The 24,911-nt window shown below is 43.1% G+C and overlaps 2 protein-coding genes across 4 annotated transcripts in view; one reads left to right on the forward strand and one right to left on the reverse strand.

Moving 5' to 3' along the window:
* The window catches only part of Ctnna2 (catenin alpha 2), a 1,034,505-nt gene that overhangs the window by 661,243 nt on the left and 348,351 nt on the right, over positions 1–24,911 (forward strand). The window lies entirely within an intron of this gene.
* On the reverse strand, positions 13,961–16,883 carry Lrrtm1 (leucine rich repeat transmembrane neuronal 1). 2 transcript variants are annotated; one of them, XM_051202775.1, is made up of 2 exons: positions 16,241–16,883; positions 13,961–15,950 (listed from the first exon to the last, which is right to left on the reverse strand). In XM_051202775.1, exon 2 carries the CDS (start codon positions 15,889–15,891, stop codon positions 14,323–14,325), a length of 1,569 nt encoding a protein of 522 aa, XP_051058732.1. In that variant the 5' UTR covers positions 15,892–15,950; positions 16,241–16,883; the 3' UTR covers positions 13,961–14,322. The 2 variants fall into 2 exon arrangements, with proteins under 2 accessions (XP_051058732.1, XP_051058731.1); XM_051202774.1 differs by having other exon boundaries at positions 16,245–16,882.

A 24,911-nucleotide genomic window follows, 5' to 3' on the forward strand; every position in this document is an offset into this window, starting at 1 on the left:
TATAACTGTTTTAACCTCTTCTGATGCTGAGAGACAGGACCACAAGTAGACAAAAGCCTTAGGAAAGACTTCAAAGATGGCTTTAGAACTTGAATAAAAGTTGTATCATCATGAAAATTTGATTGAATATAAAAGAAAGGAGATAACATAAAAAGGTGTGAACACAGGGAAAGTGGTAAAAATAGCAGGCACCCGTTTGTTGTCTGAACCTACTGAACAACCTCATAACAGTTCCTCGGGCATCCAACAAACTTTAAACCAGCTTAATGGCATCAGATGAAGCACATGCTTGCATCTAGGAGGACTTTACTAGACCGTACTATTAGGAATAACATTGTAAAAGACAAATATATATATATATATATATATATATATATATATATATATATATAAAACAATTGTGTGGACAGTTAGATTTGGTAACAAATGTGAGGATGGTGTCAAGAATTTTGGTGACAATACTCATAATATTTACTGAATGCTTATGTATGTTATAAATATGCAAAATGCAGCCATTTCAACCTGACTTTAAAGTAAGAATATGGAACCATCCTAGACTAACAGATTTGGGCTTGTTTGTCCTATTACACACACCTTGTATGTTGACCTCTAAACCTTTTGTGTTTCTTTCATTACGTAAGTCCCTGAAGCAAACAAGTCAAAGAAAGCACCACAAATGTTATCCCACGGTGTGTTTAACTTGCCCTTCTTGTGAAGCATAAGTATAGAATCTGTATGAGCCAGCTTAAAATTCAGTGCACTGTAAAGCTACTTTATTTACTTAGTGCCCGTTGCATTTCTGGGCACAGGTTCATGGGTCTTGGTTATTATTTTCTTAGTTAAACACTTAATTGCCATCTCAAGGTTCAATCCAGATACTTGAAGTGTCTTTTGTCTCTTGTCCCTGTTTATGTTATAAAAAGGAACCTCACATTCTTGTTTTCACCCTTTGGTGAGTATCCCAAGAAAGGAACACTTACCCAAAGGTGAGACAAATAACAGGAACCCACGCCCTCCTCACCAAAGGATTGAAAGCTCCTAGTTAGTGGTCGTGGCAAATCTGTCTGCTCTGAGAGAATTGCTTTGGGAAATCCCATTCATCATGGGAGCAAATTTTCTGACAAGATACCGTTTAGAAGGGATCATAGAAGAACGAAGAATGTGGTGGCGAAAAAATGGTTCCTGGGTATTTATCTCATTTTTATTAACATTCTCTAACTCACTGTAGTCGTGCTTTGTGAGCCAGGCTGTTAGTGGAAGTACTAAACTACAGGGATGATACCAGAAGTTCTCCGGAGAGGTTACCTTTAGTCTTCCTTTACAAACAGAGGCTGATGGTAACAGATGTGCTTCCAAGGGTTGGCAGGTGATAAAAGATTAAGGTGGAAAACAAAGTCTCTAAAGCCCTAGCAGGCAGGCATAGATACCCAGATAGCACAGCCTCTGGACTGGCCCAGATTCCTCAGCCTGTTTCCAGAACTTGCTGTTATACAGTCTGCACAGACGGTGGAGTGCTTGGACAAGGAAGGGAAGGGAGGGGAGGAAGCTTGGCAGAGCACCAGCTTGGAGAGTGATTCTTCTCGTTTCTGTTTTGCTTTTTCCTTTCTCCTTTCCTTTTCTTGTTTTTTTTTTTTTTTTTTTTTTTTTTCATCAAAAAGCCGACTTTAGTAGAAAATAAAAACAAAATCCTCTTTTTCCTTTCTCACATCTCTTTCAGGCGTAGTTCTTTTGGGTTAGCAGTTCTGTATAAACACAGGGAGCCCAATGGGAAGCTTGCTACAGTGTGTGTGGCTGGCTTTTCCTGCAGGTCAGAACCACTTGGCTTTGCAGACCGGACGGCAACACTGTCTGAAAGGCTGGCAGATAGCATACTGCAGTAGCCGTCGGTGTTTGGAAGCAACACATGCACTTAGATGGTAAAGCATGATTGCCATTGAACCAAGTGAGATTTCAGTTCCACCCTTCCGCCAGAAGACTCCAGGCTCTCGGGAGATGAAGCAGATATACGAAGCTGGGGAGAGGCATTCGGAGGATGGGAGAATACGGAATCTGTCGACAGAACTGAGGGGAACCGTTTTATTAGAAAACAATATGAAAACATGTATAACTGCAGGCTGGGACTAAGTGTGTGTTATGTTGGGTCCTGATGTGAGGTCTGTGCTACTTCCTTCCGCCCTGAGATTTACGCTTGACCCTGGCAACAAACAAAGGGATCTCTCTCCATCCATTTCTCTGCTAATTGCTCTACATAACTACTTCCTACCCAGCTCTTTACTCTTTCTTGTGGTGATCTAGTGCTCTCTATAATCCCTCAAGTCTCTTCTTAGTTTCCACATCAGAGCACCAACTGCCTCTCATGCCAATCCCATTCCCCCTCATTCTGGTTTTATACACTTGGTATGCAGCTGCATTGCAAAGGCAAGATTCATGTTGACTGAACATTTATTGCTGGCCAGGCTTTTAGTAAAGAAAGTGCATGTGATCTCTGATAACTCTCCTAAAATCCTGCAAGGCAACCGTGAGTAGAACCATTTTAGAGGTTTGTTCATTGAGACTGGTACAACCGAAGCAAGCCATTTGGGTCAAACTCACTGTGACACAATGAGGAAATAGATTGGGTGTCCTGAGTCTTCTCCCTTCTGACCAGTGGCCTGCCTGGGGTGCCCATGCTCAGCACAGTAATCCCAAGGCCCCTAATGTAGAGCAACAGCTAACAGAAGGAATGTAAGCAATGCATGCCCTCTGAAGGCACATGGGTAGATGGAACCACACAGCTCTTGACACTACTAGCTAAGACTTCTCACTACCTTCAGCCTTTGTCTTGCAACTTTCAAGGCTCTTTCTTGAGCCTAACCAGATTATTGTGAAAGAGACCCACAGGGATTTTTATTTCCCTGAATCTCATAGACAAGAAGATTTAGGTCCAAAAGTGAGATGATTTAGCTAAACCGGTAAACAAGCAGGACCAGGGACTGTGTATTAATTCCCTATTCATTTTTTAATGCATCTAAAACCTCCCAACAGACAATTGTGGAATATGTTGAGTCCAGGACAGCCTGGTAAGACCAAGGGTTCTAGAGGATATAGCAACTGTCTACATAATTTATGATTCTTATTTATTGTCTTCAGAGTGACTCAAGACCTTGATTGGTGACCTACGATGATGCTTTTTATCCCATCTCTTCACCAAGTCAATCACTGCTTAGATCAGGGTTCTCAGATGTTATCCCAACCCCATTTTCACTCTCAGACTGTCAGACTCTCTGCATATTTTTAATCCTCTATTGCCCTGAGATTTCAATATCACACAAATATCATATAACTGTTGATGCACTATATGCATATCTGTATCTGTAATATATATATATATATATATATATATATATATATATATATATATATATATAATTGAGGGAGATTTTTGTTAACCCTCTCAAAAAAAACAGTATTTGTTCCCTCAATGCAATTTTGGACCAGTTTGGAAAGTACAGTTTAGTTCATAACTATGAACTGACTTAAGAGGAATTAAAAAAAAAGAAAGAAAGAAAGAAAGAAAGAAAGAAAGAAAGAAAGAAAGAAAGAGGAGAGACTGATGATGGAAGGAAGAAAAGAGGGAAGGTAGGAGGCAGAAAACAAGCAACAAAATGAGTCAACGAAGACTCAAACACTGGCGCTCAAAGGTGTCTTCACTTCCCTACTAGTTAGAGCTTTCTCTGATAGTACTGCTGTCTGTGGTGCTAATGTTCTTATGTAAACCTGGAGTAGCACAATTATTTTAATAGTTTTCCCCTCTGAACAAATCACAAAAAATGGGGTGTGGCCTGATACAGATTCAGACTTCAGCAAGTACATAGGATATAGAATGTTCCTCTGGCCAGATGTGAGACTAACTAGATGTCTCAGGATCTGCTTCTGGGGGGGGGGGACTCTGATGAATTCACCTCTTTGCCAGTCAGCAAGTCATAGCACAGGAGAATGTGAGAAATTTCCTTCCTCCAGTATGCTTTTGCACTCTACACCTGACTACCAAACCAGAAGCAAAGCTAGGATTCACCACTGACACCGGAAGAATTTCACGAGTATCACTATCCAGCTCAAGACCTAGGGGGAACTGGTGAAGCTGTACCAGAGACCCTGCCTCTTGATGCTCAACCTCCATTGTCAGAAGAAAGTGTCCTTCCCAGGTCTACTCTCCATCCTTTGTCCTACTTGCTTGTTAGAATCAAATGTGATTGCTTGCATGCAAAGGAAAGCTTCTTAAATACAATAGTTATCTAAAGGTGTGAATTTACTATCACCAATATTGAATAAATGCATAGGTGTTGGATGGTCACCTCAAGCTATCGACTAGCTTCCCTCTATTGGAACTGACAGTGGATTACAGGTAGCTCAAAAAGAAGCAGTGAGTTTTGTCGCCTCACCAAAAATCTTCATCAACAGTGTTTCTGGAAGAGGGTCAATAGGCTTCACTCTGTGTAAAGTGGCGAAAGCCATGTGAACCACTTATGTGTGTGCATATTTGGGTGCAAATAAGTGTTGACATGTTAGCCTGTTCTGTGGTAGAGTATGCCCACCTGTCCTGCTTGACAGTGGTAAAGGCAAGGCAATTCCTAGTCAAAGGACTTGAAGGAGTTCATTTTCCTTCTACCCTGGGAGTCCAAAAGCTTGAACTCGTGTCCTAAGACATGGAGACAGATTCCTTTACCATCTCAGTAGCCTCACTACCCCTTACCTAATTCAGACTGCACATGCCAAAATGTCCTCTGAACAAAAATAGAGCCTGATTAATGGCAGAACTTAGAGGAGAAAATATGAAGGACTGAACAGGTTGCCTATCACCCACTAACATATACATACATTCATACATACATATATACATACATACATACATACATACATACATACATATATATATATATATATATATATATCACCCATGGAAGAGATCATCTTTATAAATGAATCAGGAAAAGATGGAGGCATCTTCTGCTCCCTCCGGCAGAGCTATGCCTCCAGCTTCTTCTGGTTTTGTGCCTCACCTTCACAGGTGGAATCATTTATGTTAATTGGTTCTATGTTACCTTCAACAAATATGTGCTTAATCCCTTAGAAAGAAACTACTGCTACCAGATTGAATGAGCTGAGCAGTATAATTAGAAGGTAAAAGGTCTGACTGATGTGTTACACAGAACAACCCAGCTGTACCATCATCCATCCACTCATCCCATTTGTAGTTTGGTTTTTGTATATGTATGATTTTTGAAAGAGGGGAAAGGCTCAGATAAAAAATGGCCTGGGCAGTTAGCAGAGCAAGACTGAGTTCCAAGAAGGGACCATTCTTGTTAGAGTTTAAAAAAAAAAAAAAGTTTAAAAATTAAAAAAAAAGAAAAAGAAAAAGCCCAGTCTTAGTCTCTGGAAATAGAGATTTCACCATCATGATGGAACAGATACACAAAATCACAGAGCACGTGGTTCTGCAGCTGAGGGACAAATGACAGGAATGCCTGGGCCAGCTGAAGACAGATTGTTGTATTGTTCCATTAATTATGTGTAACTTGGCTTTTCTAGACCTTTTTGTGACAGACTAATCCAGCTTCCAAATGCTGCTGAGCCTTCTCCCTTTTGTTCAAGGCCGCCCACAGTATCTCTGAGCTGGAATTCCTGCCACATAGTTTCATATGTAGAATTTTTAATTGAAGACAGACGTGCTGATGGGAAATGTTTAAAAAGAATAAATGATTTTCAAAGAGGATGCTGTCTTAAGAATTAAAGAAATGCATCTTCACCCTGACCTTTATTTAAGCTCTTAAACAAATGGGCTGGTTCACATGCATTGAGCAAGGAGTGGTCATCTGTCCATATATATATATATATATATATACATCACCCTACTTATTTGACTTAAATGGTGTTTGAATATGAGGCTGACTTCTCTAAGTTAACTCTGTCTCTCAGCACTGGGGGGGGGGGAGGTGGTGGGGGGGGACACGATTCTTGTTCAAGCTGCCAGAATCTCTAAGTAAATAATCAGCCCACATCAATCAAAGTCTTATTAGGATTTTACCTTCATATTCTTGCAAGAGCCAGTGGCGAAGCTTTTGGTGGCTGTGGGTTGCCTACAAAGGGAATATTTTGGTGTTATGGGTGTTAGATAGTGTTATGGGTGTTGGAAACTTTCCATTTCTTTGGTGTTTTTCTTACCAAACCAGAAGCTGGGGTGACAAACAAAAGCTTGTCAGGCGCAGGGAGAATGGGAGGTATGTACCGAGTCACAGATGAGGCTGTGTGCCGGTGTCCAGCTAGACAGGACAGATACACATTAAGCAGGCGTAGAAGTGTGACTCCTAGGACTCAGAATCTATGAGGGATGCTGAGAAACATAAGTTTCAGAAGTGAGTGACTTTGTGCCAGCTGCAGGATGCCTACAGATTTGGTGGTCATGTCTTTGAAACAGGATAATGCTATGCCTGACTCATAAGACTATTATGAGAATGAAATCAAATAAAGGAATAAACACAATCAAAGCTTGATAGACTAACAAGGTTTCAGAAATAAAGTCTAAGCCCACATCCACATGTACTTATGAATCCATCAATGACACCAGGTGGGCAGCAAGGACACCCATGCTTAACTAGGACTCTACCCAGCCCAGGGACTGCTTCATCCTATCTTCTGCAAAAGCTATTGTCCAAGGCATTTATCTTCTGTATTACTGAACAACAGAGGATAGATCGTAAGACCCTATAAGTCGATTATGTTTGTTTTCTTTTGTTTTTCGAGACAGGGTTTCTCTGTGTAATAGACACAGCCATCCTGGAACTAACTCTGTAGATCAGGCTGGCCTTGAACTCACAGATATCTGCCTGCCTCTGCCTCCACAGTTCTGGGATTAAAGGTGTTCCCCACCACCACCTGGCTAAATCCGTGATTCATAACCTGGGCTGACCCATGCAATCAATCATCTAGAAAGATTTACAAAACCTCCCCACCCCTCAGATCTATGAAGTCAAGTATTATAGGGTGAGACTTAGTTATTAGTGTTCACCAAAGGTCCCCAATGGTCCCATACTCCCAGGTTGAGAAGTACCATCCTAGCTGAAAGAAGATGGCTTCCCAGCTGCCCATTGAGAGGAAGCAAGTAGCCCACTAGGTAGATTAGAAGAGACACAAGGAAATGTGGTTGAGGAGTCAGTCTAGATCAACTGCCAGTGATGGTAGCTTCAGCAAAATAAAGCACAAATCTTGAAACCCTTTCCAGTCCTTTTATCTCTTTTCCTCCCTTTCCTTGCCTTTCTTCATGCCTTTCCTCTTCTTCCACTCCACCTCCTGCATTATTATTTTAACAGAGGCACTCATCTGCTTAACCCCGATGCTAATCATTTATTGGATTATTTTAGAAATTCTGGACAAAGAATGCCTCCTTGCTTTTCATTCCAGTATTATTCCTTAGCTTTCTACGATTTTAATTGAGTATATCTTAGTCCTGCATCTCAGGACTCACACACAGTTGGTCGCTTATACCCATAAGTCTTTCTGCATATTTTCTACATCTATATTTATATAAACCACACATGCCTGAACTTTTTCATCTTTCTTTCTCTGAACTTCCATCTTTCTCTCTGAAACCCATGTCTCTCAGTGAGTTTTCCATCTACCCTTTCTCTTTCATTTGCAAGCATATGAAATTAGAATCAGAATATCTGGGGAATGGGAACTCAGGGAGGTTTTAATTTTCTGGTTAAATGACACTAACTTGAAAACTACTTCTGTTTCATGTTTTATTGATGGGATAAATGGTGAAATCGAAGTACAGAATGGAAAGTGTCCTTGGGGAATACCAGATAAATCCTTATAAAATACAGTGATTGAGACCCACTGAGATATGGGCATCCATCTTTTCTGGAATAGCACCAGGTCTGAAGACCACAACTCCTGACATCTAGATTCTTCTTCTCTTCCTCCTCCTCCTTCTCCTTCTCCTCCTCCTCTTCTCCTTCTCATTCTCCTACTCCTTCTCCTCATCCTTCTTTTTGTAGAGCTTGATTTGACCTACAGGTGTGTTGTATTTAGCCTGAACCACTCTGACCTGAAGTATTTGCTGTTAATTGTTTAATTGAACTCTCTGGTTCCCTCACAATGTCACCCTTTGGATGCCAGTCCTGTTCCTGGTCTTCCTAGCCACACATACATCTATGAGCAATGGCTGCAGCTTCAGACAGCCTGTTTCTAAAATCTGAGCTGACTCCCTTCACTTGTATGCCCACCCCACTCACCTGAATCATCACATTTTTTTCCTCAAAATTGATGCTCATTCTTGCCTAAAAGACATTGCAGTCTTGGGTGGTGTTGGAGAATGTAGAGTAAGGTTGACTCGATATGTTTAGGCCCCAGAACCCCAATGTAAGGAACATCAGGCTTTCTCAGTTACCGTTGTATTAACTAAGCCTTTCACCATTAACTCGATGCTTTCCTTACTATGTTTCGTAAACGAGGTCTTGCTAAAGGAAAAAGTGGGTCAGTTGATGGTTCTGACTAGTTTTGTCTTAGTTAATTTAAGGTTGCCATATGTTCTTTGGATGGATGTGCTAACTGTCTTTTGCTGATTAACAAACTTGCAACTCTCTGGTTAAAAGGGAGTGGTACTTAAAGGGGAAAAGATCTAGATGAAATAGAAATTTAGAAAGACCACTTTGTGCAAGCAGCTTTTGTACAAGCTCTGTCCCAGTATTCTTTCCCGCCATGATCCCAGCATTCTTGATATTTAGGGTCAAATTGTTCTTTCATGTTAAAGATATCCTGTTTGTAGTCTAGCAGTACCTGTGATCTCTATCCTGCAGATGCCAATAGCATGTCAGCCAAGCATGGAAATAAAGACAAAATAAAGCAAAACCTGTCCACAGACATTACCAAGTAAATTCCTGTGTGCTTGTTGTGTGTGAGTGGGGGGGGGGGTGCATGTGCATGTTCATTTGTGAAGTTGCACATTTATTTCTGGTTAAGAATGGCTAGCTACCATAAACAATCATGTGATCACCAAGTAAGAAATGTGACGGCATCCCTGAAAGTAACTGATGGAAGCCTAGACCTTGTCTTCTCTAAAGTCAACCTTCTGGTAAGAGACTGCATTGTACATCTCTTCTCTGGACACCCTATGAGTATGTCCTCTGTTGACACGGTTCCACACTACTCACATACCAGTGGTCAGACCTAACAAGGTCATAGCCAAAATTTCTGTATTTGATCATCACATCCATGACATTCAATAAGAATATGTTTAGCATTCAACCAGTATATATTGGCAAATAGACTCTCTGTTCAGTCTAGGCTCTTTGGTGGTATAAGAGTGCAGAAAACAACTGTCCAAAGAAGAATAGTCCATGTAATAAAAAGGTCACCAGAGCAGAAACCAGCACTCCTCACTAGCTCAGGCCCTTTATACTTGGCCTTAGATTCTCAGCCTCTGTAAACCTCAGGTTCCTCTTGTAGAGATAAGTTTGCCTGTACATTACATATTAAGAGCCTTTACCTTCTCTGTTTTAAGCATTAAGGATTTATCAGCCAGAGCCTACACACACACACACACACACACACACACACACACACACACACACACACCCCTAAGATATTTAGGAATAGTCTCCCGGTAGAATATGATCATGGGTCCCAGTCAGAAGTTGGGATTTTTATATACTCAAGTACACATGGGAAAAAGGCAAGCAAATACAAACAGGAGCTTTTAAAAAAAAATTAAAGTGCCCAATGGTCGTAGTGCACACCTTTAATCCCAGTACCCAGAAGACAGAGAAGAGCAGATCCCTGTGAGTTTGAGGGCAGCCTGGTCTGCAGAGGAGTCCCAGGACAGACTCCAAAGCTACAGAAAAACTGTCTTAACAAAGACAGAAACAAAGAAAGAAAGGGAGGGAAGGAGGGAGCAAGGGAGGGAGGGAGAAAGAGAGAGAAAAAAATTAAAAGTTTTAAAGTAAGTATATTCCTAAAAGAATGCAAAGTCATTTCTAACCACTAGACAGCAGGCATACCTTCTGCTGTGGCAAGAAAGGTCTAGCGAATACCTAGCGGCCAAGTGTGAACCAGCTTAGGGAGAGTGTTTGAAAATACTATCAACCATATCAGTCCTTTTTACTTTATTTTTGTCTCTTTTTATCACATTTCCTCCCAAATAGCAACTTGATCACAGAAGAAGAAGAGCAATTAGTGGTATTTAGTAGTTATATGGTATGTACGTGTATGTGTGTAGATTTATGTTATCTTATATAATAGACTATACATGTATGTGTGTGTGCTTCTGTAAGGAAAACGTATACATACATATAGGTAGACAGATATAGAGACAGAGAGGGAAACCCCTCAATTCTTTTCAATATATATTTGTAGAATATATTTAACAGTCATCTTCTAGCTAAATGTGTGGAGTTTGACAGTCCATTAATAGTCAAATCAACCCAGCTAACATAAGCATGGACCCAATGGGTTCTTGTCTTCACCATAAGAAAGCATTCTGATACTCATTCCCCAAAACAGATACAAACTATTCTGGTCTTTCCATCATTTCCCCCAAGGGGAAGAAGCATCTCATGACTTTCATTTCACCAGATTCTATGATCCAGGGGTGCCTGGTGTCATTTGGCCATGCTAGACAGAATGGCATCAAATTTGCTGACGATTTGGTTAATTCCAGTAGGAAACACAGGTGTCCCCAGAGCCCACCAATGGTATGTGTGCAGTTGCTTAGGAAACCATGAAGTAAAAACCAAGTGGTGCTTGCCCCTGTAATCACCTACACATCCTCAGAAATGTTGTTGGTGCCAAGTCCCCCAAACATCTGCATCTCTGAGTGAGTAACAAAAGCAAGATGCCCTTCTACACCAAGGAGCTTAGGAGAGTACTCCAAACGTGCGTATCTTTTTAACCTTTCACTTGAATCATGTTTTCTTTGTGATGGAAACTTTGTAGGGTAAAGAATTGTGTGTTATTGTAGGCCAGGTGGTCCTACTATACAGACAGAAGTCTGTGAGTCAGTAACTGCCTCTCCTCTCTGTGTAGATATAAAATGAGTTTCCCTTAACCCACTATTCTGACACAACCTCAAAAATCTACTGAGGCTAAGACCAGTATGAGAAAATGCCATTCATTATTTGAAAACACTTTTTCTTTGTAAATATTTTCTAAAAGCCTCAATACCATTGCTGAACTTTAATCAGCTTGGAAAAACACTGAAAGGCAGGGTTAATCTATCACAGTGCCCAGGATGAGACATGAATTGTGGCCTTGAACTCTTTACAGAGAGCACAAGATGAGATTAGCAGCCTCTGTGGAGAAAAAAAATAGGGAGGAAAAAAAAAAGTACTACACATTTTAAAGCCCCTTTTAAGTGTGTAGCAATGTGCTTAGAGGAGTCACAGCAATATTCTTAAAGTTCCGAGATTAATTAATTTGAGGTATAAAAGGTTGCAAGAATCACAAAACGATAGTTAAAGGTAGCACTCTTCCTTATGTTTAGCTTCTGACCTTCTCAAAAGCCAGAGGCACTGAACCAGGTAGGAATATGAATGAATTCCTTGTATATGGGGGATACACTTGCTTGCCTACAAATATGAACAGTAGAACTTAGCTGGCCATGCATCATTTGCTCTGAAAATCCCCAGTGTCTGATTTGTCTTCCCAAAGATTCTTCACTTGATTTGTAAGGTCTGAAGATACTCTAAACAGATGATGTTTTGTAGTGAGAACAGTGGATCAGCAGAGAACAAAACACGATTATGTCCTCTCTCACAGCTATGCTGAAAAAGAAAAGGAATAGAAGAAGAAAAAGCCCTACAGATTAGATTCCAATGCACACATTTAGGGGGCAGAGGAACACTGCAGTTCTCATGTCTGCCACAGAGGTTTGCTTCTAGAAGTAAAAGTCTTACAACCGCACCAACACTGTATTGACCAGTGCACTGAGATAACAGAACAGCATGTGCTACTGGGTCCCTGCTGTCTCTCTGAGAAGAGGTGAAGTTAACAAGAGCCTTGCTTCAGTGGCCACAGTGCTGTAATGTAAGACAAAAACTAAAGCAATCGTCATGCTTCTGCTAGAGGGACTGCTGTTAGTAAGGTTCAGTTGCCAATGACACCAGGCACTTTCCTAATCCTACCCTCTCCGTGTTTGTTCATCTGCTTACAAAAGCCAATCAACGCCCTCATCATTAAATTAAACCCCAAACTCCATCCATAAAGTTATCAAACAAAACACCTGTCTTCTAGATATTCGCAGTCTGAACGAGTGTTAACAAGGTATGCATCATAAAGTATTGTTGTTATAGCAAACTGAGGTCAAGTTTCTTGATCAGGTGTGAGCTGGTGTGTGTAGTGTGTGTGTGTGTGTGTGTGTGTGAAGCATGTTAAAGATATTTGCAACTCTTGAAGGAGCCTTCCGTAAACCATATTTTTAGGCATTTTGGTTTCTTCTAAGGTATAAGATTAATCTACCACCAAACCTTAGCTTCAGTAAACCTTCTGGTAGCTAATATTTCTCTGCATTTGAGAAAGCAGAGTTTTCCTCTTTAGGTTAGTAATTGGATATATTTGCATTTTGAGAGCTAGAGTTATGCATTTCCCACCCCCCCACACACACACACACACCATCTTGATCCCTGCTATTTGTACTTATCACTTGAAGGGAAGGCAGGGGATAAATGAAAGAAAGAGAAATGTTGTGCTTTAGTATCAGTTAGAAGGGTAACTTGGGAAACAGGGTCCAGTTGTTATCTGCTTTCCATGACAGTGTGTTTCAATCATATCTGAATACAATACATTGTTAGGTGGTTAAAAAGTACCACCCATCAACACACTCCTCCCCTTGTGCTCTCCCCAGAACCCACCCAATTGCCACTATTCCCACCTCCCCACTTTTTAATTCAATTAAAAAAAAATACAGTACCAATGCAGGGGCCCTGGAAGCCTTAGAGAGCTGGGAAGGGGCTGTCAGTCATCTCAACATAGAAAAAATAAGAAAGGATAGAAAAACAGGAAACACACACACCACATTTAAGAGACATCTGAGAGGAGGCAGCATTCCTGCTCTGTGTTAGCAAATTATTCCCACATCGTATTCTGCAAGCAGAGGGATAAAGGGGGTTATCTCCCACCTCACCAGCAAGGCTGTTCTGACAAGTCAGGACCTGAATTTTCTCACCACAAGTCATTACTCAAGAGGGTTCCAGAGTCAGGGTTGCCTCTCTCCCTGCAGTACCTCCTCAGCTCAGGCTTGCCGCTCTTAGCTCCAAAGGAGCCTGTCTTTCAGTACTGGACATTGAGATTCTCTCTCTCTCTCTCTCTCTCTCTCTCTCTCTCTCTCTCTCTCTCTCTCTCTCTCCCTCTCTCTCTCTCTCTCTCTCTCTCTGCAATGGGAGGGCATGATAAAGGCGGCACAGATTGTTACATATTGCTACTAATTCTGGTGAGTAAAAGACACAGGAGAAAAAGCTTGAGCTGATTTGAAAGATGGTCATTTTAAGGGGCAGCAGGAGGGTGAGATATTTCTTGCTCACAGAACAAACTGTCAGTCATTTCCTTTTAAAAGCCTTTTGCAATGATCTTACCAAGATCTCTGATCTCTGCTGTAGAGGCCTAGAAATGGTACCCAATCTTCCCTCACCCATCACTTTAAAGTAGCTAAATATCTTGGGTTGCTCCTCAGACTAGGAAGGGTCTTTCTGACTTTTTGGATCTTACTACAGAGATGAATCACCAAGACCACCACAGTGATAAGCTTTCTTCGTTTGCCCTTCTTATCACCTCAAACAGAACCTAAATTTTTTGCTCCATGATTTCTGGATTTTTTTTCCCACCTGCCAAGACCCCTCACTTCCACCCCACCTACATTCCAAGAGAACTTTAACCACTGCTTCTCCAGTAAGACAGGTAGCAGTTCATTTAGGTCCCACCAGTCTGTAGAAACTGTAAATGCTATTTTATTTTAAACGTTTTAGTTTACAAAAAAAAAAAAAAATCAATGATTGGTACCTTTTTTAACACTCTCAGATTCCTGAATATGGACAGGTCTTCAAAGGGAGGAAGGAGCTCTCATATGAAATTTAAGACAGACTGTCCTGAAGATTATGGGGTGGGGTTTTTTGTTGTGTTTTATTTTTTTGTTTTTAAGACACATAAAGCTAAAATGTCAAGTCTCTGGGAGAGATCCCCGTACAGTTTCAGTCAACACATCAAAGCGCAGAGGAGACCCGTCCTGGTACTTGCCGGCCCTCCCGGCTGCCCAGGCGTATTTGGTAGCGCATGGGTTGAGAGCCACTGGGACAATCACACCTCGCATTCCCTCGCGGGCTGCTGGTGACAGGTACATGAGCCATACTCGTTGATGATCACCAGGGCCCCTTCGATGTGATTGGGTTTGTAATCAACGTAGTATTCCTGGGCAGACATAGCAGCCATCTGATGCATGGTCTGTTTCTGCTTCTGCTTCCTGCGTTGCGTGACAAAGCACTGTCTGAGCTGCCTGAGGCTGGCTGGGAAACACTTCCAGGATACGTAGAGTACGAGGACCACGATGAGGAAGGAGAAAATGAGAGCCATCGTGCCAGTGACCACTTTGTGGATCTGCACAGCGTTCTCAGCGTGCTCGCCGCCAGGGAGAGCCACAGTGATGGGCTCAAAAGTGCCATCGTGCAGCCCCTCCCCACCATCCACCAGCGTGGTGGCTGAGCTGTCAGGGGGCGCTAGGTCACTGCGGTTAGTGACAGCCGACAGGAGGTGGCCGCTGGTGGGCTCAGCCCCATCCTCGCACAGGTGGAAAGCATACACAGCATCCAAGACGTCCTCACCCTGTGCGTACTCGGGGCTGGCGCACTGCAAGTTAGCATCATAGCGCCCCTGGAAGTTGCTGAGCCAGGACGCCAGGGCACACACATTGCGCCCGCAGTCCCACAGGTTCCCAGCCAGGGTAATGCTCGTTAGGGACTTCCAAGAGTTGAGGATACGGGGCTCTATATAAGTGAGGCGGTTGGAGTCCAGCTGCAGGGACTGCAGGTATGGCACGGTCTCGAACACGTGGGGCTCCATGTATTCGATCTCGTTCCCAGACAAGTCCATTTTCTCCAAATTCCAAACCCAATCCAGAGAGCTGACCACAATGGCCACCTTATTCCGCCTCAGGCAGAGCGAGTGAAGAGAGATGAGGCGCGGGAAATGGGCCAAGTTCACCTTGATCAAGTCGTTATGCTCCAGGTGCAGCTCGGTGAGCTTGAACAAGCCAGCGAAAGAGTTGCGCGCCAGACTCTTGAGCTGATTGTATCCAATGTCGAGAAACTTGAGGCTGCGGCAGTCCTGGAAGATGCGCACCGGCACAAACTGGATGGCATTGGCCCGCATGTGCAGCGTGGTGAGCTTCCGCAGCCCGTGGAAGAGGTCTGGAGCCAGCGCCTGCAGCTGATTGTAGGACAGGTCCACGCTGCGCAGGTTGGGCATGGGCCGGAAGGTGGTGTTGGCCAGTTGGGTGATCTGGTTGGAACTAAGTGTGAGTTCCTTAACTCGGCGCAGTTTCTGAAAGGCGTCCCCCTGCACCGAGCGGATGTGATTGTGATCCAAATACAGCCACGTGAGCTGCATTAACCCCGTGAACTGGCCAGCGCGCAGCTCCGAGAGGCTGTTGTAGCGCAAAGACAAGCCCAGCAGGCCGGACAGGTTGTGGGGCGCCTCGGTCAGGTTGAGCGCCTCGCAGTACAACAGCCGCCCCTCGCACCGACACTGCCCCGGGCATCCGCTGGGGGCGGCGGGCAGCATCTGAAAGCAGGCCCCCAGCAGACACAAGACCACCCCCGAGGGCCTCTTCAGCAGCCAGTGTAGACAGAGGCCGAGTAGCAGGAAATCCATTAGCGAGAATCTTTCCAGAGAGACTGGAGAATGTCCATTGGAAGCGCTGGGTCAGAAATCTGTATCATATTTTATTCCGAGGGAGAGGAGAGGGAGGGGGAGGGGGAAGGAAGGGACAAAAAGAAAAAAAATCAAATCAATATAGAGAAATACAGAAGGAACCCCCCTCCCTCCCCAGAGCCACACGTTCACCTCTAAGCATGCAGAAAGCCGGGCAGCATACAAAGTTCAGAGCCACGGAAAGATCAAAGCCGGGGTTATGCAGTCCATGTTAGATGCGGCAGCAAAGAAAAGGGAGGAAATTTTTTTTTTTTCTTCTGGAAAGAATTTAATTAAAAAAGTGTCTTACCCACCCTTTTCCAGCGAGTGACAACCTCCATTCAGCTGCTCCCTTTGTGTGTAGGCTAATTATATGCAGGGCGAGAGAAGACCCCTCTGTGTTTCCCGAGGCAGCCCTGCTCCGCGGCCCGAGGATCTGGCAGACGCACAATGTCTCACTTTGCTGCTGCGCTCCGGGGCTGCAGGGGCGGTCGGCGAGGCGGGGAGGCGACTTCTAGGACCCGCAAGTTTCCCAACTACGTGCCGGGAGCCCGGGCTTCTCGCCTTCCTGCCTCGGTCCCCCCTTTTTTTCCTCTGCAGTTCAGACTGTGACGTGGTGGGGGGGTGAGAGAGAAAAATCAACTCCAAACTCGGGGCTGGAGACTCCCCAGAATTTGACAGTCTGGAGAATGTCATCGGCAATGACCACCGCGGATCGCAGCCACCTTGGAGTCCCGGGTGGAGAACGGCTGCCATTCGTGTCCTAGGCAGCTGCGGAAACCTGGCTGGCTCATGGTTTGCGGAGCGCAGAGCAGCGCTCGACTCCTTCCCTCCCTCCGCCGAGGAGTGTGCGCGAGCCTGCACCGGCACCGACTGCTCACTGAGTGTCGTAAGCTGCTCGCGATTGTGCGTCTTCTCCGAGCACCTCCGACACCAGCAGATTGAAAAGGGGTGGGCAGAAAACCAAGATTTTTTTAACCAAACCGCTAAAGTAATATATGTTCTTTGATGAAATGAAAAACAACACTCTCAGCTTTTTTTTTTTTTTTTTTTTTTTTTTTTTTTTTGGTTTATATTTCAGGGCGGAAAAAAAAGAGGGGCTGGGGTAAGAAACCTCATCACTGACAAGATATATCCAAATGAGGGACTGACATATTCGGTTCCCACAGCCAACCTTTCTATGGGGATATAGACCCCCTCCCCCCCCCCTTTTTTTAATCTTCCTGCGTGTAGCAGATACGTAGGACTCTGTAGAGCAATCAACATTTGTTTCTTTGCTTTCCAAAAAGCAACTTGAGAGGAGGCACAAGAAGGCAGTGATTGGGGGTTTGGCTCCTCTCTCTCTCTCTCTCTCTCTCTCTCTCTCTCTCTCTCTCTCTCTCTCTCTCTCTCTCTCTCTCTGTGCCAACACTGGGTGGAGGGAATGCTTTCCAAGCCCACTCTGTGAGACAAGTCATCTGAGCCCTGATGGTGTGAAAGGGTTGCAGTATGGCAAATTCCACTTGTGTACAGACGTCGACTGCTGGAGATCCCATCGGGCTCCCCCTGTCCATGGAGCACACTACCTGCAGGGATAAACGTGCTGTTGTATGACATGGGAGAGGCTAGCACTGGCATGTGCTATTCATGGTAATTACATAGAATCTCTGGAGAATGTCGTAGGAAATGTGGGAGAAGAGGTAGTTTAAAAGATAAGGATGCCTTTTCCCTCATCTCGGCATCTCTCATTCAGCTTTGGGACTGTACAGTTAATGCTACTTTGCTTCTGAGTACCAGGGAAAGCCCCTGCTGGATTTTCTACCCTCAGTCCTTTATGGACAGGCGTTCATGCAACAAATAAATATCCCTCCAGTCACAACTATTCTATAAGAAATCCATCCTGTTGCCACAGACTGGTGGTTATCTGTTTTATAAAAGAAAGGAAGAAAGAAAGAAAGAACGACATCCTCAAAGATGACAAAGTACCTGTGTCAGGAGGATTCACAGGTTAAGGTGTACTGTTATCCTTACATTCCCATCATTTCTACCTCTAGTGAACTCCAAACAAGTGAGCATTACCTGTCACTGTTACTTTGCTAGGGATGATGGTGGTCTAGGAGATCTCCCAGGTTAAGCAGATTGGTCAAGCCACTAGACTGGTCATTAACAACAAAGTTGAAAAGACCAACTGGTAGAATTAAGGTCAACAAAGGCAGGTACTACTTTTCAGGAAAAGGCATGTGAACAGGGGTATGAATCATTCCATTCTGTATTCCTCTGAGCTCTGCCCTGGTCATTCATCTCCAAGATGCATCATTTAATTGAAAATAACACAAATCTGGAACGTCCTAGACATCACATGTTGTCTTAGGAGCTAGAAGAGACATTAGAAAATCAACCCTCTCCATTTTGCACATGACAGAACTGAGGCCAGGGACATCTGGGGGTTATTCAAGGTCGTACACCTTCTTATTGACACAGACAGAGCTTTGCTGTTCCTCAGAGCTTTGGCGACTGGACGGACGGTCACCTGTCCTAACTCAGCCTCTAACCTAGCTCTGGACTGGGCCTTTGGCACTTCTGAGTTGCTGCAGAACACTTTAACAGACAGAGAAACAATTTCATCATCAAGTGGTTTTACCCCTTGCCAAAACAATTATTCCTGACAGCATGCCGACTGATTGAGCCATAAACCCTAAAGGGTTGGAGGAGCAGGGCTGTGCAGGCACAGGCAGGGGTAAACAGTGGCCAGCCATTCAGCAAGCACTGTGAGCATAAGACACCCAATCCCCATAGCTACTAGGGAGAAAATCCTTGTAATGCATGCAGCTTGGCAAAAGGATGAGAGAGGCTGCCAAATGGGCAAGAAGAGGTCCTACTTTGGATGTCACTTGATTTGTAGAGCTGGTACAGAGAGGCAGAGAAGAGTTGAGTGTTGGCAAAAAAGAAGGAGAATAAAATTAAATGGTCTGCGTTTATATGTGAGTTTTCTTCTAAGTGTACACTCAAAGTGTAGAAGATGCTTCTAGGTTTAATTAAGTATATACATATATAATATACATATATAGTTTTTCATGCTATTATGCTGCAAATTATTTTGTCTGCATGGTATCTTTAAGCCCTTCTCACCTCTAATGTGGCAAGTTGCATCTTTTCTATCCTCTTAAATCCCTTGGCAGAGCTGTATACATTAACAGATTGAAATGAGCTTTATTGAAATTTAGCTATTCTGAGTCTTCTGAGTTGCAGAATTCCAATTTATTATGTATTTAAAGCATACCAGCACTGATTAAATCAATGCAAATTAGGTTAAATAAGAACAACATGAATCAAGTGTTTCAGCAAAGTTGAGTTGAGAAATGACAACTTTTGAGTCACCACAGCAAGTTGATATGGCTGCTTTTCACAAATTTTCATTTCATTCTTCTGTGCCCAAGATACTGAAATGGGAGATAAGCGTGCTTATCTTCAGCTGTGTTTCTGTATTTTCGCTTTGCCTGTCTTATGAGAAGTCTGAACCCATCAAATAGTAATATGACCACCATTTTCTTGGTCAAGCTCTTTGTTGGGGATAACCACAGATTTGTGTTGTCCAAAGTATTCTTCATTGTTGGATAGCTGAAGAGCAATGCTCTGCATACTTCAAGAGCCCTGATGATAGCCAGCATATTTGTGGAGGGTGGGAGATTTGAGTCCATCTCATTGAAGTAATGTGCAATCAATTCTAGAGCTAAATAGTCGTCAAGTGCACAACCCAAAAACAGCACTCCAGCATAGGTTTGGGAGTGGAGGCCTAGCTCTCTAGTCTGGTATCAGAAATGATGAGTCTTGTAAACATGATTTACAGGATATGATTCTGAATGTCAAAGTAAATCTGGAACAAAAGAGAGGTAGAAGACAGACAGCCGAGTGCAATTGGGGAAGCTAGAGGTATAGTCTTTAGGAGGAAGAGATAGTCCGTTATTCCTTCTCTTCTGGACCTTATAAAGTAATCTTTACCTAATAAACCTTCTCATGTTTTCTCGATACTCCATGTTGTGATATGGTTTGGAGGCAGCCATATAGTTATTGCCACCCATTTCATCTAAACTGAAGGCCACCTTCAACTTGTGCATTTCAGCCAAAAGAGTCTTACGAATGATGAGCTATAAGTAGAAACATTCTCAAATGGGGTTGGGGAGTGAGTAGGAAGGATCCTTAAAGGCAAGCTTGAAGACCTAAATACACATCCCCAGTAATTAATGGCTAAATGTGCCCATATGTTCTGCAAGCCTATTACTGGCACTGGAGCCACAAGGATCCAGAAAGCTTGTTGGCCAGGCAGTCTAGATTAAACAGTGAGGTTCAATGAAAGACTCTATCTCAAAGAATAAGATAGAGAAGTAATTGAGGAAGACATCTCAATATCCACCTCTGAACTCCCCAAACACCAGTGTCAGTGAGCGCATGCGCAAGCACACATGCACACACACAGGCACACGCACACACACACACGCACACACACACATGCACACACGCATGATGCCCACACACAAAGAGAGAGAGAGAGTTTATGAAATTAACCTGTGTTATGGTTGTCTTTCCTTCAATAGTCTTTGTCATTGTTCAAGGAAAGAGAAATTCAAATGGCGATTTTAATGTTCTGTCATTGCTGGTACCAGCCTGGACCTTGATCTTTATGCTGTTGTCTTTAATTTTCAGTAGCAGTGAACCATGGCTTTTCTTTAAAAGGAAACACTTAGAGGAACTGGGGGAGGGTGGGAGTCACAGTTTCAAAAGGAGAGAATTAACCTCTTTGTTCCTCTGGGTATACACCACACAGATGGCACTTTATGTGGAGTGCCACCACAGGTCCCCATGGAACCCAGGAGTGAGGACCCTGGGACTTCTCTCAGGAGGTCTACTTAGGGGAAACAAATTAAAGGGGGGAAGTCCCTTCTGATCAGACCTCATGTCTCTGTTGAAAGAAGACAGCAATACGAGTAATAAAAGTAATAATGGCAAAGTCCCTGTCATGCTCAATGAATGAACTAAGTAGATAAGAGTGCCCTGCCATCCTGGGCCTGTTTAGGAGTCTGTTCCGTGTTGGCTTATGCACTGAGTTTTGACATGTTAGGTGGACCTTTTACTTTATTTTCTATCTGGGAGACTTTCATTCTAACTTCAGTGTGAAGATCAAATGTCTAGGATTACTTAACTGACCTCCACCGTCCCCTATCCTGTGTGAAATGGTCCCTCATCCCCAACCCTCTACTAACTGTTTACGTTTACTAATCTCTTGTACCTATTCATTCTATATGAGTGTGGCAATCACATAGAAATTGACCACTTTAGAACTGCACCAATGGTTAAACATCAAAATGAAAAGAGGCTCAGTTAGGATTCCTGCTCTGCTATTCTTGTTGTTGTTGTTCATTAGTTTAAATCTTTGTTCCTTGAGATTAGGTTTCCTTATGTAGCTAGTCTGAACTTGAACTTCTTCTGTAGTTCAGGATGGCCCAAAACTCATGGCACCTCTCTAGTGGAACTTTGTTTTTTCAGTGTGAGTCTACACATGTCATTCCCATTGCCAGTCAAATAGGTCAAAGTATAGCTAGCTACCTGAAAGGTTATTTGGGGGAGTTTACTAAGATCATGTTGCTAAATCTTTGTGACTCAAAAAGCTGGAGCAAGCAACCTCGGTGTCTGTTAAAAATGCAGCATCTTGAACTTTCCTCATAACGCCTAGATAATTCAATAAATTCATTAAATAGGAAACAGATCTGAGGATGTAGTTCATTGGCAGATTCCTCGCTGTGGATGCATGTAGCCCTGGTTTCTGTCCCTCATATCTCATAAACTAGGTGTGGTGGAGCCAATCTATAATGGTAAAGGCACAAAGATCTAGAGTTCAAGGACACCCTTGGCTATGTATTCAGTTCAAGGCCACCTGTGGAATGCAAGAGAGCCTGTCACAAGAAGAGGAGGAGAAATAAATGAAGACAATGAAAAGTAAAACCAACAAAACCAAAATTTTGAGAAGCATTATATCAGAGGATGGTCCAACTCTAACCAGAAATAGAAACCCAAGCCTCCTTATTGATTCCCTAGTAACTGAGGAATGGGAGGGACAGATGTTAAGTTGTAATTCAGCACTGGGAGTTTGGTCAAAAGGAACAAACTAACTCAACTGCATTGTGTCTCTCCTGCCAGATTTTAAGAGCATGAAGTGCAGAGTCCAGGTGTATCCCAACCTCCAGCCCAGAGAAGGCTTTCTGATAAGGCTGATTCTATCGTCAGTATAGGGAAGACACTGAGCACTCATAGGGCTTTTTGCTGTTTTATCTTTACCCTTCATCTTTAGGGTTTCATGACATTCTGACATCTGCCATAAGACTGTGACTGATCTAAGGGGCACTCCATCTTGTTTCTCCAGACTTCCAATCGTAGAAGGAACACGACAGGAGAGACACATGAGAGAGGGACAGGCAAAGTTGTTTTTCCAGAAAAAAAAAATCAATAACATTGCTCAAGTTTGCCTACGTTGGTCCTTTTTTAAGCACCACCCAGCACTAGTATGCCACCTGCATATTTATTGCGGAGATGTTTATCATAGAAAAACAAAAGCTAGAGGCTACAAGCTAAATAGAAAATCTTAACTGATGACGATTAAGGCAACTAAAACCAACCACTCAGAGATGAACCGTGCAGTCCGTAAGATGCATTACCCCTGTTTGTCTCCTCTCTCTCGGGGTTCAGCTTGCTACTCTTTTTTGGGCCTTGCAGAATATGTTGTGATGAATAGATTCATATGTATAGACCTTGCATACTTGAGGTAATGTGACCTCACACTTTTATTCTAGAAATGGAACTGATGATCAGAAGGGGTGGGCTTTTGAAAACAGTGTCTGCTCCCAATTCTCCTTCTGGAAGGATACACATAGTCCACCCCCAGCAGGGGGTGGACTGCCTTCACTTTTCTTTGGTAAACCCCTTCACACATTGAAACACGCCTTGGTCCCTTCTCCTATTAGCTGAGACAGTGACTCTACTTGTGTGTTCCTGACCCCTAAGAACTATCCTTCCTGACACCCAGTTTTCCATTCAATCCCGGGGAAGGAAACCACGCTACATAAAGACGCTTGATTTCTGAAGACCTTCAGTTCCTACTGTTGCCCTGACTTTTGTTAACAAGGCAGCCAAGTTATTCTCACAAATGTTTTGTTGACTAACAATATCCTAATCCAGTATTATTTAAAATAGGCTAGAAAGGGACTGGCATGATGCCTGAGTAGATAAAGGGGATTACAGCCAAATTGGGAAGCCTGAGTTTGATCCCTGAGGCCTATATGGTGAAAGCGGAGAACCCAACACACACGTGCACACACACACAAATAAATAAATGTAAAAAAAATATGAAACTCCCCAGGGACAGACCTGTTATTTTCCTAATTTCAAGACCCTCCACCTTCCACACGTGTACATAAAGGATCGGATATGTGGGACCCCAGGGACATGACATGAGCTTACCATATAATTTGATAATATCCCCGTGTCTTTTTTAGGGTAGTCTGGTCTATTTGCTGATTCACAGACACACCTCTAGAGTTGAGTTTATTAACTGAGTTGATTATTTGCCTAATCAATAGCCCAAGGAACCTGAAGTAAATATAAAAAATTCATCATATTACATTGGGAGATAGGCAAAAATATTAACCCTGGAAGGCGCAGACTTTTACAGATGGGGTTACACGGGTTTTTACCATTTATGCGTGGTTTTCTTTCACAGATCTATTTTATATGGGGTCCCCTGCTCCCACCAGCCATAAGCAATGAGTTCTCTGTGGAATTCCAGTACATTCAGATTAATTTCTCTCTTCCTGCAAACTGCTTCTTATTCTCAGGAACCACTGCTTAATCTTCCACGGAGAATGCCTTTTAATTATTTATCAAAATGGTTTTGGTGTGGTTATTTGCTTGTGTTGGTCTGTGTTAGGTTACGTGGAGAGTCAGCTGAGAACTTGCAATAAATTAAATATGGCCTCTGCCTTCTTTGCTCCTTGAACCTGAGGGGAGCTGTGAACTGCATGCTCTATGCTGTGGCAAAGATACAAATGTATGTCCGAGGCTTGGGAAATTTCTCTAGCTTGTTGAATTTCTCTAGCAGAGGAAAAAGGAGGAGCCAGGAAAATGGATCTATGAGTAAATATGTGCTTTGCTGTGCAGACCCAGTGACCTGAGTGTGGATCACCAGAATCCACATAAAAGTCAGCCATAATATTACAAGCATCTATATCCCACTGTGTCTCTACAGGGAGATAGGAGGCAAAGACAAGAATTTTCAGAAATTCATGGGCTACCTAGCCTGGCATACCCAGCTTCAGTTAAGAGTCCCTGTCACAGTAAAGTGGGATGAAAACAAGGATAAACACCTGGAAGTTGTCCTGTGACTTATGTAGGAGTGTTATGGCATGTCAGTACCCACACTCACACAGAGGAACAAGCACAACACACATGCAAGCGAGTACACACACACACACACACACACACACACGAGGGGAGAAAGCAGGTGTTTGAATTACCTAGGTTAGGAAGGGTACAAGATAACATAGCACCAGTTAGTAGAAAAGGTAGCCAAAACTTTGGGGTCTACTGGGGTGCAAAGGTTGGGGGCATAGTTATGAAGGAGAAGAGAGCAAGGAGCCATGAGACTGGAGTGTGGATTTTGAGCTTGGTTGAGCAGACTTTCCGTCTAGCATTTGAGTTCCGAAATGTAGGTGCAAGACATGTAATTCTGATGATGTTTGTGAACAAAAAGGGCAAGCTAAGGCCACTGGAAATAAGGAGAACAGTTGGAGGCCATCCCATCTGTTCAAGTGCAACAATACACAGGTCTGAATGGATTAGCATTGAAGATGGACGGGGCAGGCCAGAGGCAATGATTGTTCTGCAGTGGAAATGATGGTCTTTCAAGTGACATTTTCCTTGGAGAAATAATTTAAGATGATTTCAATAAACATGTG

This window comes from Phodopus roborovskii, unplaced genomic scaffold (assembly GCF_943737965.1).
Source record: "Phodopus roborovskii unplaced genomic scaffold, PHOROB, whole genome shotgun sequence".
NCBI classification, from domain to species: Eukaryota; Metazoa; Chordata; class Mammalia; order Rodentia; family Cricetidae; genus Phodopus; species Phodopus roborovskii.

Coding starts and splice junctions, on each gene's coding strand:
- Lrrtm1 (XM_051202775.1), bottom strand. CDS start 15,891: ATGGATTTCCTGCTACTCGGCCTCTGTCTACACTGGCTGCTGAAGAGG.